Source organism: Suricata suricatta, chromosome X, assembly GCF_006229205.1.
Source record: "Suricata suricatta isolate VVHF042 chromosome X, meerkat_22Aug2017_6uvM2_HiC, whole genome shotgun sequence".
NCBI lineage: Eukaryota > Metazoa > Chordata > Mammalia > Carnivora > Herpestidae > Suricata > Suricata suricatta.
In genome coordinates, this window is record NC_043717.1 from 86,030,494 (window position 1) to 86,044,271 (window position 13,778).

The following is a 13,778-nucleotide window of genomic DNA, read 5'->3' on the forward strand; positions in this document are numbered from 1 at the left end:
GCTAGCTGAGAGCCTGGAGCCTGTCTTCGGATTCTGTGTCTTCCTCTATCTCTGACCCTCCCCTGCTCATGCTGTGTGTGTGTGTCTCTCTCTCAAAAATAAATAAAAAACACTAATAAAAAATTTTTAAATATTTAAAAATTATGGCACTACTTTCACCTTATTTTTTTCATTCTTATTAACTACCATATACTGACTACTATGTGCCATACACTAGGCTAAGAACTTCACATTTGTGTCTACAAACTATAAGGAAAATCTTTTTGCTAGAAAGGATTCAAATAAGACCCATGAAAATAACTCAGAAATAGAAAAATATAACCTTTAGGTTAAAGGTTACAGGAAAATGGGTTTATCGAGCCTGGAGAAGAGATAACTGAATAACCTTTCAATGTTTTCATTCAAAGCTTTTATTTTTTGATCAGAAACTCTTAAATTTTTATAAAACACTTAGAAATAATCAGTAATATTGATACTACATCATTTCTGAAAACAGAGATACTAAATGAAAAACTTCTATCTTCCAACACACTTCATTTTTAATCAATACAAATCTATATTGAGACTGCAAATCTGTACCAAAGAATTAATGATATGATCGCCTATACACAGGATGACCATATGTGCTGGTTCTCGCTTTTTATTCCAGTGTAAGTAACAGCACAACCTTTCCATTTTGCATGTCGTGGTTTAAACAATAAAGCACGCGGTCTCACTACCTACCACATGGACAGCATCCCAATTGCAGTAAATGGACTTGTGGGAGTAGTTTAAACATGAAAATACATAGTAAACAAAATGCTAAATAGCTATACTTGGTTTCATAAAATTTGCCACCCAAAAGTAATTCCTTTGGTTAAAATGTTGATTATGACATGAAACTATGCTATTTTTCACAAGCAGAGTTCTAACAAGCTGTGTGTAAAATGGGTATTTTCAGTGCACTTAATGAATATGAATATGTGATTTATTTAAATGAATTCTCCTTATAAATGGTGTTCATAATAGAAGTCTTTTGTAAAACAAAAAATTGCCCTGTAAATCTATCTTTAGGGAAAATTAAGGTTTTCATATTGAATTTATTTAAAGGAGTATGCTCTTATGTTTTAGTTTCTATTTCCCCAAAAGCAGAGCCTATACAAGTGCTGCCACAGTTTGTTTGGGAAGTAATCCTAGGAACTCCCAGTGGGAAATTATTCCTGTGGTTTAACGGGAGCTTAATCCCACTGGGAACTCAGAGAGTCTCTGTAGAAATACATCTCAGCATTATCCCATCTCAAGGCATGATAGTTATACACCAATTCCTATCATTTAACTGGTTGAGAGCTAGGGAGAGGAAATGAGGTTAGTTCTCCAGCAGTTCCAGGACACCAATTCCTATACCACTTATGCAAGCTCCCAGGGCCAGAAAAGCCCTCATACAAAGAGATGCAGGTGCCAGCAGTTGAAAATTGGACTGGCACACATCAATATGATAAGTACCCAGCATAACACCCAAAGGAATATAGATAGAATCAAATAGCATCTACATAGATGAAAGGCTGAACTTCTAAGAGATGAGAGGTTTTCACAAATATTTTTTATGTTTATATACTCTGAATTTTTTTTCTAAAACTGAACGCTGAGGTTCAATTCAGAAAAGCGTCTTTGAGAGGAAGCACGGGGCTCAGTTGCTTACAATATGCATTTGGTACACACTAAAAATTCTATCTTCTTTCTTGTATAAAATGTATTGTTAAAATTAAACTGTTTGTACATAGTCTACATTTGCTTATTAAGAGACTTATTATCTGCCGATCCTTGTATGTTTATATGTCTCTCTTAAGTAAAAGCATAGCTAATGGCAAAAGTTAAGATTTTATTTCTAATTTATGACCTTAACTATGATTCTACATCTTGATTAGAAGTGTCACATTAAGATACTCAATAATAGCAAAGGTGACCTTAGTTCAAACCAATTATTACAAGTGACAATTTAAGTACAAATATAAACAGCCTAACAGTTCTTCCTTGCTCAGGCTCATTAAATAGCCAGGATGTTGTAGATTCAATTTGGTCTCCCTAATGTAGAGTTCATGTAGTTTGTATAAGGCTTATAATAGCAAAAGTACACAGAAGAGCCTAGCAAACAGTACCAATGATAGCAATGTCTCTTGGACAATAAGAATTATAATGCCAGGTTCTGACGGTCTTAAAAATATTTTTTAAGGTTTTATTTTTTAAGTAATCACTACACCCAACATGAGGCTTGAACTCACAACCCCGAGTTCAACAGCTGCATGCTCTACCAACTGAAGCAGCCAGGCACCCCTGTCTTAAAAATATCGTCACAAAATTTGTATCTACTTAAAATTGGAAATTGATATGTCCATACCTACTCTGGACTATTCCACTCACAAAACCCAGCAATAAAAATTTCATTTGATGAAAATTTTGATTTGTTACTAATTTATAATATAAATTTCCACAATGAGAAGGGGGGGACATGTGATTACCACTACAATGTAAAGAAGCCAAAGGTATTCCTATATAAAATCAAATCCACTCTTGTGGGAAATGAAGCTGCTACTTTAAAGTAGTACCTATTATTTTTTTTTAATGTTTTATTTTATTTTTGAGAGAGAGACAGACAACATGAGAAGGGGAGGGTCAGAGAAAAAGGGAGACACAGAATCCGAAGAAAGGCTCCAGGCTCTGAGCTGGCAGCACAGAGCCCGACGCGGGGCTCAAACCTAAGAACTGTGAGATCATGACCTGAGCTGAAGCTGGACACTTAACCAACTGAGCCAACCAGACGCCCCAAAGTAGTACCTATTATTTAAAGATGGTAATAAAGTATATTAGCACTTTTTTAATTTTTTGTATTTATTTTGAGGGGGGGAGGAAGGAGAGAGAAACAAGGCACACATGAACGCAGGGAAGGGGCACAGAGAGAAAGAGAGAATTCTAAGCAGGCTCCATGCTGTCAGCCTGTAGCCCCTAATGGAACCTGATATTGGGCTCAATCCCACAAACTGTGAGATCATAACCTAAGCCAAAATCAAGACTCAGACGCTTAACCAACTGAGTCACCCAGGCGACATAGTATATTAAGACTTTAAAACAAATCATCAAAAGCTAGTGCAGTGACAACTTATAAAAGTTACAACTTTACTATGTTCTAAAGAATTCATGACAACATTTTTTAACTCTAAAGTTGAATCCTTAATTAATGTTAGTTATCTAATTAATGTTTAGACAGATCTCATTTGATTCTCATTGCAACCCCAGGAATTATTACCACTCATCTCTGGCTTTAAAAAATGACAAGTTAAAGGCCACATAACTAACAAATAGCTAGATCATACTGATGAAAGCCATTAATGTAAGAGTCAATGTGTAATGCCTTAATTACTTCGGGGGACAGTCTTAAATGAAGACTCTTTGTGGACAAGTTAGGTTCTAAATCTCTTAAAGTATCTATAATGTACACAGATACATTATCTTTCATTCAAGTCCAACACAAGACTGCTTTTCCTCTGTAGTATTAGAAGAAATCACTATAAAATGAATATGAGATGTGAATATGAAATCACGTGAAGATGAAATGAAGTAACTGGTTTGCACTTAGGGGCCATGTCACATGAAAACCCATTACTTTAAAAACTAGACTCCCACTGAATGTGGCAAGAGCAACTGAACCAAACTGAGAGAGAAAAAAATTCTCCAATTTCACGCTTACTCCTAGATATACACACTGAGTATTCTGATGGAACAAGTCTGGCCACATTCACATAATGAAGCACAAATATGGCATAATTCCACTATACTTGTACCTTCAACCAAAAGCAATATTAATTTTGGGCTTTACCCTACACTGCCAGGGTAGATATTCTATTTTGAAAAGCAAAACAAAAAACATCAACCCAAAATTCTAAAGTAACTGGTTCATAAACTAGAGTTTCTGAATCAATGGTCTAAGGTAGATTCTGTTCCTAGCAAACCAAAGTTTTATTATTAAAAATTTCAAGTTTACATAAAAATTGAATGGATAGCACACTATCAATAAACGCCTATATACCTACTTTGTAGATTGGCCATTTTTTTGACTGACCAAAAAAATTAGCAAACATGACATTTCATCTCCAAGTAATTCAGTATGCATCTCCTAAAAAGGACATTCTTCCACATACCACAGTATCATTATCCCAGTTATTCCTACTATCATCCTAGTCTAAGGAATATCCTGACCCTCTGCCTCTAGGTTTCTCTAAACTTCATCTGCGAATCAATTTCAAGGACTCTGGCTTTTACCAAAGGCCAACGTAAGAAACAGTGTATAAAGAGCCTGGCCAGACAAATGAATTAAGATGACAGAGGCAAAGCATAAACACAGAATTTCTCTTCCCTAATCCCTAATGCAATGAACAAGGTATGTCTTGCGGTTTTTTTGTTGTTGTTGTTTTAAGTTTATTAACTTATTTTGAGGGAGGGAGGGAGGGAGGGAGGGAGGGAGAGAGAGAACACAAACAGAGGAGGGGCAGACAGGGAGAGACAGAATCCCAAGCAGGCTCCACGCTGTTAGTGCAAAAGCCCGACACAGAGCTCAAACTCACAAACTATGAGATCATGACGTGAGCCAAGATCAGAGTCGAATGCTTAACCAACTGAGCCACCCAGGCGCCCCCATGTTGTTATTGTTTTAATGCCCCATATTCACCACCAACCAAGCAAGGAAAGAGGAAACTGTTAACTTCAAGGGAACACACATACACACACACACACAACTCTAGTAGGACACACAGTGTTTTATGGCTCCTGCCCTTAACCCAACCCCAGAAGTAGTACAGACCAAGGAAGGTAAGTCAACAAAATCATTCAGGCAATAAGACATGTAAGGTAAGTGAGTAGACTGAGGAAAAACTTGTTAATATAAGCCCGGCAGAACTCCAGCAAAGGAAGAATCAGCTGCTAAAGTCTGCTGTCTTTCAAAGAAACTATGCTTAGATGGCTAAGGGAGTCAAAGACCAAGGGAGTTGGATAACCGCTTGGACTGGCATGCCTAGTACAGGATGGGTAAGAGGATCTCAGAAGAGAAAGCAGAGGTACTCTAAACAAGGGCTATACTCAGCCCTACCGAGCTCATTGACTCTCCTATCACAGACTAAACACTAAAAGGAGAACCCAGTACTCAGACTGTAGCTTGGGAGGGGGGGAGATATGACAAGTCATAAATAAGGTAGAAAAGGTAAGAGAATCCACCCTCATTATATCAGAAAGAAGTTCTGAACATACCTATACATATTAAGATGAAACGAAATGCTATAGCTACAATGGAAACACGAATAGTAGCCCCCCCCACACCAAAGAAAGCACAGAAAGATAAATGAACTTAGTATGAAAGAAAGTAGAACACAAAGGACAAAGGCAGATTCTTCATGTAGCTATAATCATAGAAAAAACTATTAAGAATGAAAACAAGAAAAGCTTGGAGATGAGATACATAGACTGACATGAACTCAGAGATAAACAGAATAACAAAACACTAACACAGATCTAATTTAAAATAGCAAGGAATTTCAAGAACTGGGGGAATTTTAGATAATATACCATTTCTTTAATTTCAGACACACTATATTTGTATAGGCAGGAGAGCATGGGGATTTTGAGCTTGGCCTCTGAATCCAGATTGCCTAGATTGAGATCTCAGCCCTGCCCCATGTTAATTATGTGACCTAGGATAATTTACTTAACCTAAAGCATAAAGGGTATAGAGCCTGGCACAGAATAAGAGCTCAATATTAGCTATTGATGCCATAAACAATTTAATCCATTAACATCAGCTGGATGCAAAAAAAAAAGTACCAAGGACTTCATCTGTAAGTGTATAGGTACTGTTAAAAACATCTAAATATGTCAGGTGAGCCACGTTAAAGCTATGCTCTGCAATTAAAGAAAATTAAAGATAGCAAAATGTGTCTGTCCATTCATACAGAAATCTTCTTTAGAGCTACCTCCTCTTTTAAGGCTCAAATAACTTGTTAGAAATGCAAATCTCTTCAGGAGGTTCCACCCCAGACCTACTGCATCAGACCTTCTGAGGATGGGACCCAACCATGTGTTTCAAGATGACTTCCAGGTGATTCTAATGTATGCTAAAGTTTGATGATCCTTGCATTAGATGGTCCTAATGTTATGTACCTCAAATTTACAAGTAACTCTAGGCTAGAAGACTATTCTGTTAAGTGACAGCTAGTAAAGCATATTACCTATATTTTTAAAATATGCATAATTCATATATACAAGCAACCCCCAAGCTTATAAATAAGAGAACTGTTAAAGAAGTTTAACTATAAATATATTACTTGGAACCAAGGTCACATCCACCCTCTAGGAGCAATCTTATAAACCCTAGTTAAATTCTTAGCTAGAAAACAAAAGCCTTTTAAACCTGAAAACACAGTCAAATGATTTGTTAGAGTGAAATTTATGGGTAAAAATAAAGCAAAATTCTAACTCAGATCACTGGAAAGATTCACTTTCCCTACCAAGACCTTAGCAATGAGAGATTCAGATTTCTTTCCACACTGTGATCAAAATAAACATTTTCCTCTTCCTTTCTGCCCTTCTACCTCTGCAAAACTAGAGACTGGAGTTAGGGGCAGTCACCAGGCACAATTGTAACAGAACAGAAGTTCAGGAGAGCTGCAAAGGAGACGGCAGAGGGGGAAGGTGACCCCTCCAGCACCTGCATATCTTGGTAACAATACTGTATATATTTATGCAGGTGTCTATTTACAGGACTTCCACAAGCTGGCTGTTTGGTTTCCTGCTCACAGGTTTATAATACTTGTAAGCCAAAGAAAGAATTTCAGAACAAGAGATCTGAACATTAAGATGTTCAGTTAAAAAAAAATAGCATTAGTGGGTGAAGGTAAGATGAGAAAAAAACTATTTACATGGTCTCAAAGTATCTCCCCACAAGATGCATATTAACAAAGGAGAACAAATAACTGTACCCTAGAGAAACCTGGTGGCCCATCACCTTAACCAAGTATCAATATTACCATCAGCAGTAATGGGACAAATTGACTTCATATGCTTCCCCACATGAGGCACCAGGAAAGACATGACTATCTTGCTTTTTTGAACAGGCACTAGTTAACATGACTCATCCCTTTCAGACCAGAAGGATTAAGATAAAGAAACTTCATTATACTTGCTTTTTATACATGTTATACAAGAAATGACTTGTATAGTAATAAACTACTTAGCAGGTTTCTCTAGAGTACCTTTACACACCACATACTTGTGAGCATTAAAAAAAAGTCTACCAGCTAAGCAGTAAAAGCCAAATCAAATATTTCAGGTGTCGATTAATAAAGTTTGTGTACAGTTACTGTTGTCAAACATTAAAATTAGATGCAATCACCAAACACTGGAGAAAAATGTATTTGTGCTTGTAACAATTTGCAGATCCTTTTGATAGCCTTGTTTTACAATTGACAAGAAATTATGTATTCTTTTCTGTTTCAAAACTTTAGGTTAGGCAAAGATCTCTTAGAACACAAAGAAGAAACCATAAAAGAAAAGTACTACTAAAATGGAATTAATCAAAATTTAAAATTTTTCCTTTTCCAAAGACATTTAGCATGATGAAAAGGCAAATCAAAAAAAATAATAATAAAAGACAATCCAATTAAAAATGGGTAAGAGGTTTCAATAGACAATTTGATATATGATGATTACAAATGGCAAATAAGAACATGAGAAGATGTTCAACATTACCAATCATCAGAGAAACATAAATTAAAAGTACGATCGTACCACTACACACCCATTAAAATGACTAAAATTTAAGAGTGACAAGTACTAATGAGGATGTGGAGCCATTGGATGCCATACACAGGAATGCAAAATGGTACAGACATGTTGGAACAGTTTGGCAGAAAGTTAAACATACACTTACCCATATGGCCCAGCAATCCCATTCCTGGGGAAACAAGAACATACGCCCCCCCCCCCCAAAAAAAGACTCGTACAGGAATATTCATAGCAGCTTTATTTATAATAGCCCCCAACTAGAAACAACCCAAATGCCCACCAACTGGTGAATGCATAAACTCTAGTATGTCTGTATAATACTGCTCAGCAATAAAGGTACTGACACGTGCAACAACTTGGATGAATCTCAAAAGCATTAAGTGAAAGAAACCATACAGAAAAGAGTACATTCTATACAATTCCATCTATATGAAGTTCTAGAAAAGCAAAACTATAGTGACAGTGACAGAAAGCTTATCAGTAGTTGTCAGGAACTAGCAACAAAGGGACAGAACTGAAGGCAAAGGGACAAGAGGGAACTTTCTGGGGTGATGAAAAAATTCTCTATCCTAATTGTGGTAGTGGACACATAACTGTATACATTTGTAAAACTCATCAAATTGTACACTTAAAATTGGTGAAGTAAATTGTATGTAAATTATAACTCAAAGCTGATTTTAAAATTAAAAAATAGCAAAAGTAGTTACCCTTAGGGTACACACTAGAAGGGAGTACAAAGGAAACTCTGGGGTACTGGTACTGTTCTATTTTTTGATCCGGGTGGGGGATACCTGGCTGTTTGATTTGGGCGAAAAAATCACTGAGGTGTACAATTATGACTTGTGTTATGTTCTGTACATTATATTTGAGTACAAAGTTTACTAGAAAAGAATGGGTCCTCAACAGTCTGACTTCATACAAATAATGACATGATTCCAAATTGCAGCCAATAAAATAAATGAACAGAAGAAAAGGGGATTCAAAAAGCATTCACTTGTCCAAAGTATATTTTCCTATGCATGGGACTTAACTAATATTCTACCTAAAGTGTGTGTATGTGTATGTGTGTGTGGTGTGTGTGTGTGTGGTTACAACACAATGGACTTTTTCCCAAACCCTACTCAACATAACCTTTTCTTAAATTAAGTTCACTTTCTTTTTATTTCTAGTGATACGTGTAACACAAATATACACAGAATATCTTCACTCCAAAATTTAGCTTTCTGCTTGGAAGGAAAAAAAAAAAATCCTACTAACCTCTTTCATAAATGACTTGCCTATGCGCACCACTTTTGCAAATAAAATGGGATCATGAGAAAGGTGAGGACCAAGGTAACAGAACATATTGAAGACATCTCTCCTCAAATCTTCAAAGCTCTCTGCTTGTTTTGGTGCTCTCTTGTTTTGCAAAGCATTAACAGGTGAGCCTTTAGCACCTTTAGGAACGCCAACTCTATAAAAAGAAGCAAAACTTATATGTATACTATATAATACCCTATTTTAAGTTAACAGTCATATTTATCATTAAGTAAAGCTTTTTTTGCTCAAATTTGCTTTCTATATTTCACTTGTGCCTAACTTTATTAACACCAAGATAATTTAACTGGTAGAAAAAGACAGAAACAATACTCATTTGGAGAGTCAGAACTCAGAGAATGTTTCCAATTAACTGCATAAGGAAATCAGAGAAACACAGATTTAAAGTAACATTTAACATAAACCATATGAACCTGTTCTTAGTTAAACTCGGCCAGTATCAGGAATTTGGTTATGGGAATGCGGAACAAGGGATGGACCTCAGAGACACTGGAAGATGAAAGAGAAAAATATGGATATAACAACAGTGATTCAAGTCATTAAACATTTCTCAGTCTGGGCTCCGGTAGGTGGTGGTAGAGAAGGTGAGCAGTATAATGAAAGAGGGTGTCACACTAAAAAGGACAGCATGCCCACAGTTCTCACCTGCTGAGCAGGTATCCCACCGTGGAGCTACAGGGGTCACTCTTTGAGAAGAAGCCTTCATGGTCCACAACCCAGGTGGCACTGAAGGCAGCAACCAGCAGCTATTAACGAGTCATAAGGCTGGGGCTTTGGAGGCAGGCTCTGATCTGTGGGGCTGAAGCCAGAGCTGCTGCCAATACTGCTCCTAAGTACCCTGCAAGCAGGCTGAGGGCTAGAGGACTGGTCGACACAGTAACTAGGGATGATGAGAAAGGCTGCACTAGCAATTTCCAGAACAGCAGCCTATATGTCAGGAGAGATAAAGCAAGCAGAGAGGCAAAGTCCTCACTCAGAGCCACTCAACCCAGGACAGAGGGAAATTACACTAAGTAAAAACCTTAGGAATTCTCTGCCCGCCCCCAAGAGAGGAAGAAAAGTCAAAAACAGAAGGGAGTTTTCACTCTCAGTGGAGCACCCAACCTAGACATCTAACCTACAATTTTTAGACTACACTGCAGCACACATTCTGCACCACCTGGTCTAGACGTTAAGAGACAAGTCACTGATTAATATGTATAAGACTGATATACTCTGAATGGCTGTCTTCTATAAAACATACTGAAGTATTTGCTTATTTGAGGAGACAAGATAAATATGCAGTTTTTTTTGTAGTCCTAAGCTACTTCTACCTCAATGATTAGAAAAGCATATAGTAACCTACCTTCGGTAGAGAGGCTCTATAGTTATATGAATGAGTTTGCAAATAGCAAGGGCTATTAGCTTATGTGAAGCTGCATAGTACGGAGGCATCTGATCCATAATGTTCTGTGCATGCTGCCAATCACCAATCTTCAACAAGGCTTCCAACAAGCCAAGTTTTTGGTTGTCAGGTGGCTAAAAATGAATAATTACAGTGAAGGTACTCAGAATATATACGCCAAAAAATCTCAGCATTTTTTCATTTAAAAAATTGACCTAAACACCACAATAATGCATGTCAACAATGGTTGCCAACCATGGAAAATGCAGTGATTATTTTCCTGAAAGTAAAATCAAGCTTTTTTTTTAGTTATTGAAAAAAAACAACAGGATTTGCTCTTCGATTTAGCAGACCCAGCATGAGATTTTATAAACCTGAAATTAAATCAAGTTCTATTTAATGCTTTATTGTGCCATAGGGCACTAGAATTCATTCATCTTTAAGAACCCCCTTAGGACTTGAGAGACATTAATACACTGAGCACAAATATAGTCATATATTTTACTTAGAATACACTTTGAAGTTTGTGGAAGAAAAATATGGCAGCCTCTTTTGGGAAGGTGCCAATCAGCTTAAAACTAAAACCACCTTTGCAAATTAATATTCCAAAAACCAGATTTCACTACAATTAAAATTAATAAATTATTCTCCTGTAAGTTGGTTAACTATTACAAGTTAATTTCAAATTCTAAATCCAGAAGACAGTGTTAATTTATAAAAATGAACTACATACCTTCTCTACTTTCTCCTCTTCTTTTTCTTTTTCTTTTTCTCGCTCATCGATTTTTTCAGAAGACAATACAACCATCGTAAGTTTTCTAACAATCTGCTTAGCTTCCACAATTTCTCGTTTGTGTTCATCCATAATACAATTATCAGCTGGAAGAAGCTAAAAATGGTTCATTAAAGTTTCGTAAAATAGCTAATACTGTTTGCACATACAAAAAGCAAACACTATCTACCCTGAAGTGATCAATCTGTAATAAGATCTAGCCTATTAATGACCATGATTTCCTTTCAAACTAAGTTTCTCTCCATTATTTTCTTATAATCTAACAGGGTTAAGTACCTGAATTTTGTACACCTTTTAAAATCAAGTAGCAATTCGAAGTTCTTTTGTCTTCTTTCTGTTAGAGGTCCTAAATTAACACAATACTACAACAGTGATGCTCACCATTCTATTAATTTACCAAGAAAATGTACGCCTGTTCCATGAAAAATATCAGAGTTCCCCGTTAGAGGCCAAACCCTGTATTAAAAAAGTACTGCATATGGATCCAATTTGGGAGAGGTTAGCTACTGAATTATATGAAGGGGTATATTTACTACTTCTAGATGAAAAATCTCAAGTAGAAAAATTATGAACTTTACATCTCACTTTTCATTTTCTAATACCTACTATTTGACTTAAGTCACAAACTAGTTCTAGTTTTTTACCAAACAGAAAGTAGTATGTGTATAGTCAACCCTCCACTATGAAAAAGGATCACGTTATCTCTAGTACAGCCATCTTGTACAAGTGAAAGATGGTTAATGTAGATATTTCATAAAATAAAAAAAAACCACAGACACAGAAAAATACAGCCAACAAACCATTATTTAGTAGTTTCTTCTAGGCTCTATGATAGGCTATATAAGTGGTGTTCCCACCCTAGAAACACATAATCTATTTCAATAACTAAGTCTAATGCAAAGTAAATCATCAGTAAACAATGAAAGTAAACATGGTGAAATATTAAGCTATATATTGTAGACTTCATCCCATTAGTCAAAAATGAGGAGAAAAGTCACTATACACTGATGCAAGAAGGTAAGCAAGACTTTTTCTCATTCTTTAGCCATCAAACCCATTTTTATTGCTTTACCTATGTACCTGCTATAGAGCCTCATCTTTTTTTACCTAGATTAATGCAACTGCCTCTAAAAATTTCCCATTATAATGAATGAACTATAAGTTTCTTTTTTTTAAAAAAATTTTTTTTAAATAATCTCTACACCCAATGTGGGGCTCAAACTCCCAACCCCAAGATCAAGAGTCACATGCTCTACCAACTGAGCCAGCAGGCACCCTGTAAGTTTCTTACAGTTCTCTCAATTTCTAGTTTTGTGTATTTTGAGAATATGTAATTAAGTGTATATAAAGTTACAACTGTTTTGTCTTCCTAGTGAACACAGCTTTATTATGAAGTGACTATCTCTTTTTGCCAAAAAATCTATTTTGTCCGTAACAGTAATAATTTCCCTGGTATATTTTTCCCACCCTTTTACTTTCAATCTTTCTTTATCCTTAGGTTCTAGAAGTCTCATGAAAAATAAACAATAAACTGGTTTTCAATCCCATCTCAAAATCTTTGACACCTTAACAGGAACACTTGGGCCACTTGCATTTAGGCATTTATTGTCAAACTCAAATATTTCAGTAACAAATCTATCATCATCTATCATTTTTCCATTTGTCCTACCAGTCTATACTTGACTATAAACTCATACCTGTCTTTGAATTCCCCTTTTACTGACAAATTTTCCATGTTCTCAGTTTGTACACCACTTTTCTACTTTAAATCTTGAAGGGCTCTCTACTCCCAACAAGAAAAAATCCAAGCTCCTTACTATGGCACTTAAAAGGCCCTGCAAAGTTTAGCCCCAACCTACTCTTCTCCATCTTTATCTCCACTGTGAGGTTCCTGATGTTCTTCTAAGATGATAATGAAGCCCCTTCAATACTTCTGCCTTTATATTCAATTAATTCTACCTACAAAGCTTCCCACCTTTAGAGCCAGGCCAACACTCTATGGCTGCCTACTCCTCTTCCCACCCCAGAGATGGACAATCAAATATTCTTAGCAGACCACTTGACTTACATGTACATAAAGATCATCTAAATCAATAAGATTAAATTGTAGAAGTACTGCTGCAACTCTGTATAAAGATGAAGGAGTCTCTCCATTTGGTTCCTTGGGAAAAAAAAGTTTCTATTTAGTGCATAAAGTACAACTAAAATCATATTCTTTAGCTACCAATAATTAAGAACAATTACATCAAATAACTCTAGATCAGCAATAACCTTAATTGCCTTTCCTGATCATACATAACATCTGAACTGAGGACAAAGATAATTAGCTCAACATCCCTTTTCGCTCTGGAAACATCTTCTGATGAACATAAAGAAAGGTTTCAAAAATGAACACACTTTAAAGTGTGTGCCAATATTTTTTAAAATCTAAAACCTAAAGAAAGTGAGGTTTTACACTGGATAATGATTAGTTTGGGTTTC

The 13,778-nt window shown here is 36.1% G+C and overlaps 1 protein-coding gene across 5 annotated transcripts in view; it reads right to left on the reverse strand.

Annotated features, from left to right (window-relative positions):
* THOC2 (THO complex 2) overlaps window positions 1-13,778 on the reverse strand; it is a 113,532-nt gene that overhangs the window by 46,677 nt on the left and 53,077 nt on the right. For 4 of the 5 annotated variants that reach the window (XM_029931058.1, XM_029931054.1, XM_029931057.1 and 1 more), the window contains exons 9-12: window positions 13,366-13,458; window positions 11,238-11,393; window positions 10,466-10,638; window positions 9,061-9,256 (exon numbers count right to left, since the gene is read on the reverse strand). In XM_029931058.1, the coding sequence (XP_029786918.1) occupies window positions 9,061-9,256; window positions 10,466-10,638; window positions 11,238-11,393; window positions 13,366-13,458 (618 nt within the window). Of the gene's footprint in view, window positions 1-7,948; window positions 7,973-9,060; window positions 9,257-10,465; window positions 10,639-11,237; window positions 11,394-13,365; window positions 13,459-13,778 lie in introns of all 5 variants that reach the window. The other variant, XM_029931053.1, reaches the window with a different exon arrangement.